General features: G+C 38.4%; 1 protein-coding gene and 1 pseudogene across 1 annotated transcript in view; one reads left to right on the top strand and one right to left on the bottom strand.

The window, feature by feature from the left end:
- Positions 1 to 4,588, bottom strand: part of LOC104772814 — a 5,236-nt pseudogene extending 648 nt beyond the window's left edge.
- LOC104772813 overlaps positions 5,052 to 6,498 on the top strand; it is a 3,501-nt gene continuing 2,054 nt past the window's right edge. Inside the window, exons 1-2 of the mRNA XM_010497382.1 lie at positions 5,052 to 5,060; positions 5,460 to 5,517. Coding sequence (XP_010495684.1) covers positions 5,052 to 5,060; positions 5,460 to 5,517 — 67 coding nt within the window. The remainder of the gene's footprint in view (positions 5,061 to 5,459; positions 5,518 to 6,498) is intronic.

Raw genomic sequence — 6,498 nt, 5'->3', positions numbered from 1 at the left:
TATCATAATTTTAGAATAAAATATAATTTATATGATTGATTTTAAAAAAATTTCAGGTCCTAATCTAACATTAATCGTGATATTTGGAATCGTATTTTATTCTAAAATTATGATATAAATAAAAAAATTCAATCCGTGCTCTAGCACGGGGATTAGTAGTAACGTAATAATAGGCGAACAGTATGGATACCTCAATTGACCAAGATAAGAAAATATATATACATCGAAAGACAATTTTTTGTCGTTGTATATATTTTCATTTTAGGTAAGTTCCAAGCATCTATTTGACTTGGGGAACCTCTTGGAGAAAGATCAAACCACATTGCCTTTCACGCTTGCTTAGCCGATTAACATGGTCTGAAGAAGACTCAATATCCTGAAATATCTTACGTGAATAAAATGAATCAAAGAGGAGTTTTATTAATGTTTTTTTTTTGTAATCAGTAAGACTACAAACCAGTAAAGCATAAAAAATGATCACTGTGCAGACTGACACAATTATGATAGAACGATAATCTAAACCAGGACCTTTTACGGAAGTGGTTTCACGTCCATTCACTTCGACAGAGACGTTCTTTGGTTCGGCGTTCATCAAACGGAACCCACAATCCACCATTTCACTTTTACAGGCATCAGTCAAGTAGAACTCCAGAGAAGCCTTTGTAGGTATAGAGTTACCAGAGTAGTGATCTTCCAAACGTTGTGTAATGTGTGAGCAACTGACATAGCCGATAAAAATATGATCTGCCTCAATCTTTTCTGGTTCGGTCAAACTTCCGACATCACAATCAAAGCGGATACGAGACCCATCTTCGTTTTCAAACTGCAGTGAGCATTTTACTGAGAAACTACTGTCGATGATCGGATCTTGGTTCTCATGGAATGAGACAACTGCGCAGAGAGCTATCCCAGAAAGCCTATTGTTACACCAATGTGGTTCTAGTCTTGGCTCTAAGACTGATCCAACTGCTTGGTGATGGAACCACGAAGGGACTTCAAATCCAGGATAGCAAGTGTTGAACAAAGCTCTTGACACTATTCCCTATAAATGAAAATTGCACAACAACAGCGATGAGTGAGGAAAAAAAAAACGAACTAAAGGGAGAAACATTGAGAGTGTTATGATATTGTAAGATAGATGATTGTACCAAATCATATCTATTACCTTGGGAATCAAGGAGAAGTATATTAATCACTTAATATGTGATTTGATTGCATATATTTAGGAAGATTTGCATATATCAGGATATATCTTTGTGTATATATAGAGCCTTATGGCCAATAATAATAAATAAGAAACCCTTTTCCAAAATTATGTTTGCTTGACAGAGAGCGAGAGAGAGAGATGAAGATACCTTATCGTAGCATTCAAGTGCAAGTCGCTGGCATTTCCATTTCGCGAAGGATGAAACAGATTGTTTCAATTAGTGAAAAAGAAAGTGGAACGGATCTGCCCAGTCATCATTCGAAGGACCAGAGGATTCACAACTGTTTCTAGTTTTTCACAGCCATATGCATTTAGGTACTCAAGATATGGTGGAAGCGTTGGAAGATATCTGAGATTCTTGCACTTCTTCAAGACAAGCCATTTCAGATGATAAAATTGACTGAGGTTACCGTGCAGATGGACCATTTCAATATTTCTACTTAAGCATAAACGCTGCAACGAGTATATCTTTGGGATCTCTTTGATTCTTGTGCCATCAAGCAATCAGATCCGTAAATGTTTCATGTTTGCTACGTCCTCTGGAACACTCTCGAGCTTTGAACAGCCAGAGAGTATGAGTTCTTCAAGAGCTTTCTGTTTTCCAAGACATTCGGGAAGACTCTCCAGTTCTGTACAGCCTTTCATATTCAATATGGTAAGTCTCATCAGATCCCCGGTGGCTGGCGGAAGTCCCTTCACTGCAGTTCCATCTAAATATAATGCTTCCAAATTTTCCGAAATCACCTCAAACTCGTGAAGTTTTGAGCAGTCACTGAGTATCAGAGTTTTTAGAGAGCTCAGTTTCATCCTCTGAAGAAATGTTAGACTCTTACAACCTCTCATGTTCAGGAAGACAAGACTTTTCATGTTCTCCATCTCTTGGGGCAGTTCATGCAAACTTGTGCAACCTTCAAGATTTTTAGCATTTGACAACACTGAAAGATTAGTCAACTTACTCGAATAGCTGAGATTGGCCCACTTTAGTTTTTGGGTACCCTGTAAAGAAGAAGAAGAAGAATATAACCCTAAAATTTGATGTTTGATTCATATGAAACAGATGAATTGTGGAGTACAGTGAGACACACCTTAACACCCTCCCAAACTTTCTTAATGGAGCTACAAGGCAGTTCAAGATCAACAAGATTCTCTGGGTTGAAGTCTGATGGAAGTTGCTCAAATGGATATTTCATCCAGTGGAGATAACATACCTTATCTAATGGTAAATGAATCTCCTTAACCATGTCAAATTTGAAAATGCCTTCGCCTTCCTTAGGGCTGGCGGAATTGTATGTTTTGAGATATCGAAGATTGCACATATTGCTAAAGATGTTAGCAAATATTATTTCCTCCGGAACTTCAGACATGTCTAAGAAAATACCTCTGACATTTTCCATTTCCTACAACCAATTGATGAGAAACGTACTGTAAACAAAACCACACGAAAAAAATGGATAGCAATTGAAATTCTAGAGTACTTGTCCATCACTCCAGAAGCTGGAAATTTAGCACAACTAACACATGCTTGTGAAGCCTGAGATGAACCCCTGTATTTAAGCTCGAATATGTTTAAATAATCTCACCAATTTATTCTTCAGCAAACGGATGATATCTTGATAGTTCCAAAGCCTGAGATGAACCCCTGTATTTTCAGTCAATGCTTGTGAAGCAAGTTCCTTGGCGAATGTGCATGATATATCATGCATCTCAACTATATTAACGAGAAACTTGTCTTGGAGATCTCTTATTTCATCGCAAACCGTAGAAGACTCAGAATCACATGAATTTACCAGGCATCTTACATAACTTGCATTCTCTGATTAAAAGAAACATGCAACGTTAAGAAAAGCCTCTTGCTGCTTCGCTGTGAGCTCATCATATCTTTTTCTCAAGACATATTGGATCATCTTATTAGAAATTTGTGCCAGTGTTCCAATCCTCTGTTCCCAATAAGCCTCGCCTTTCCCATGAAGGTCAACACCAAAAGCTCTAAGGGCTAGTGGGTTGCCGTTGGCATAATTCAGAAAGTGTCTGTACAGCTTTACGAAATTTCCCTCGGCATGATCCACCAAACCAAAGGCGTGATTGGTAAACAAAAGTAAACTGCTTCTGCTGTTCAGTCTCGGGACTACATAAGTATCGTCAACCAGTTCCTTGAGCAGTGACTCATCACTTGATGCAGTAACAATCTTGCTTCCTTTTCTAATCCAATCGCAATTACCAAAAAGAGATCTGATCTGTCTCTTGCCACTAACGTCATATATAACAACAAAAAAAATCTTTTGGAGAGGAGTATCCTTACAAAACTCAGGTTTCTCTGTAATTAATCCTATGTTGGGATGAATATCCTTCAACAGCTGTTGATTTAATCTTTTATGTAGCCAATACAAACCGTGTTCATTCGCCATCTTACTGACATCTAGGAAAAACAAGCTCCTCTCAAACTTGTGTTCCCACTTTCTATACAACGCTTCCGCAAGACTGGTTTTACCAATCCCAGGCATCCCAACGATTCCAACAATTTTAGTTTTGGCACAATCAAAATGTATCTTTTCTTCCAAATCCTTAAGGCTTTTGTTTTATTCCATAGTGGGGTACTGAAGTGCTAGGGGTAGATCCTCACCCCAATAAAAAGCGCGGCCCAGAAAAGGCCCAAGTAAACCTCAAAGGAAGGAGGGGTATTTTGGTCTTTTCAGAGAACAAACCGATACAGTTACCTAAAAAATACGGACGTACGGCGTTTCAGAAAGGGGTGGAATTGTGGCTTGGTGCTGAGGCGGATTGATACCGTGGTCGTCGTTGATCGAAGAACATGGAAACTCATACGAGCCAAGCAAAAATGTGTCTACAGTCTTTGCCCCCGAGTCTTTTCAGATCCCGTCTGCTACTATGCTTGCCGGTGGATTTAGGGCAAGTGCTCTTTTGATCGAGTCAACGATCATGTCAACGAGTTCCCTCTCGTTCCTGCTATACGAATTAAGGAAAAATCAGTGAAACATGTCAAAATGAGATATGCTCTAGGATGAAAAACATGTCAAAATGAGATAGTCAAACAATTTTTCTACCTAAAATTCTTCAATTCCAAGCCTATCTTGCTTGGAACAGACTGCAGAGCGCTCTCCCATTTCACAATATTTGGATTGTCAAGTGGGATTGAACGGTACAAATCTATCTCCCCTCCAACACATTGTTAAGTTTGGGCTTATCATGGGTTTCTAACTAAAAAACAATTGGCAATTAGTAGATTGACCTAACCCTTTATATATTAATGATAATCTCTTTAAACTTCAGATGTGGGACTTGGTGTGTATCCCAACAATCTCCCCTTCAAACCAAAGACCACATGTGGGATATTAACACGCCTCCTAGAGATGATAACTCCATCTCGAACCGATGCCAATTGGATCGATAATAAACCCCTTCTTGGGCCTCCATTACTCGGGTTAACAAGAGGCATATCTGTATCCACTTTTCTAGGTCCACCAGAATTTTTAACCTTGGGCTCTGATACCATGTTAAGTTTGGGCTTATCATGGGTTTCTAACTAAAAACCAATTGGCAATTAGTAGATTGACCCTAACCCTTTATATATTAATGATAATCTCTTTAATCTTCAGATGTGGGACTTGGTTTGTATCCCGACACACATAACCCTCTCCAATGCGCAAATTTCAGATATTAATTAGCTCTATGTTAATAATAAATTACTTCAAACAAGCTGTATGTTGTTCTCATAGAAATAGAATCCAATCCCTTTGCTTTAAGGTTGGCTAGTATTTGATTTATTTTATATTGTTTTTATCACTGTCCTCCTTACGTTCATATAGGCTTAGGACAAATTAAAAAAATGGCATTTGTAATTAAAAAATGTTAAAAGTAATATATATATATATATATATGTATACTATATATAGAAGTTATTTAATTGTTTGATACATTGAGTATAGTTTACATTAAATTCTATGTAAATATATGTAACATCCGAGAACCAAATATTGTGGTTTTGGTGTGGGTGTCGATCGACACCCTTGGTGTATCGATCGACACCATGTGTTTCGGTTTGGTCGGGTTTGTTTTAATTGTTGTTTGGTTTGGTTTGGTTCAATTAGAATCCCCAAAATCGTATTTATAAGTGACTAAACGACAAATTAAGGGTTTTGGGAGAGTTTTGTTGTCGCCGTTGAGTGAGAAAAGAGAGAAAAATGAGAGAAAACATTTCCTGTGAGTTTCTGGGCTTGTTCTTGGTGTTTTGCAGAGATCTGTGGCTATAGAAGAGATAGCTGTTGCTGGGAACGGAGGAGAAGCTCCTGGAGGTGTTGTTTCCATCGATTTCTCAATCCAATCTTCCTGTATTTGAGGTGAGTGCTTGACCATGGTTGATCTAAGCATGACATCTCTTTTGTTTGGGTGTTTTCTTTGTTGTTTGTGGTGTTTGCTTGCTTAGGTTCGTTGTTTTCGTGTTTACCAGAGATTCCCGAGGTATTTGGGTGAGTTTGAGACGGTTTCGAGGTGGATTGAAACGGAAGTTCGGCGTTTGGGTTGCGCAGATCATGTCTGCAGAAGAGGCATCGATCGACACTCTAGTGGCATCGGTCGACACCATTTGGTGGAGCATCGGTCGACACTCTCTTGTAGCATCGGTCGACACCAGTCTCAACCGAGACTTGATTTCCTGGTTTGATGTATTGCTTGTGTTTTGTTTGCTTGCTTAAACATGAGAGTCTCATATGCTTGTGTGTATAACCTAGTAGATGGGAGGACGGCCTCACTAAGTATTTATGATAATACTTACGCATCTCAATTGTTGTTTGTGGTGTGCAGGTATAGGCAAAGTGTGATCGTGGAATCATGGCGATGAGAAGGAGGATGATCTAGGGTCTCGTTTGTGTGTTTTGGATTTATTGTTTATGTTGTTGGAACCTTGGTTAGTACCATGTTAGGTTGCTGGATAGAAAGGTTAGAAATGTTATTGTGTTGGTTTTGTATTATTGTTATGTTTCCGCTGTGCATGTTATCGGATGTCAGTTTATCATTGGTTGGTTTGTGTGTGTGGGTTGGTTTGTTTAATTAAGTAGTATGGGATGCTTAATTATATATTGTATTTAATTATTTAAAAAAAAAGGTTGGGTTGTTTCATTTTGGTATCAGAGCCCATACGGTTCTAGGATGGTTAAGTGAATGGTTTAGGGCGGTTTAGGAATTTAATTGGTTGAAGTGTTTTCCTGTTGCTGGATGCATGATGTTGTGTGATGAAATTGAATATGCGTAGTTAGTCAATTTGTTTGTGGTATGGA

Source organism: Camelina sativa, chromosome 20, assembly GCF_000633955.1.
Source record: "Camelina sativa cultivar DH55 chromosome 20, Cs, whole genome shotgun sequence".
Lineage (NCBI taxonomy): Eukaryota > Viridiplantae > Streptophyta > Magnoliopsida > Brassicales > Brassicaceae > Camelina > Camelina sativa.
Note: the sequence above shows the minus strand (reverse complement) of the source record. Positions and strands in the feature narration are given on the sequence as shown.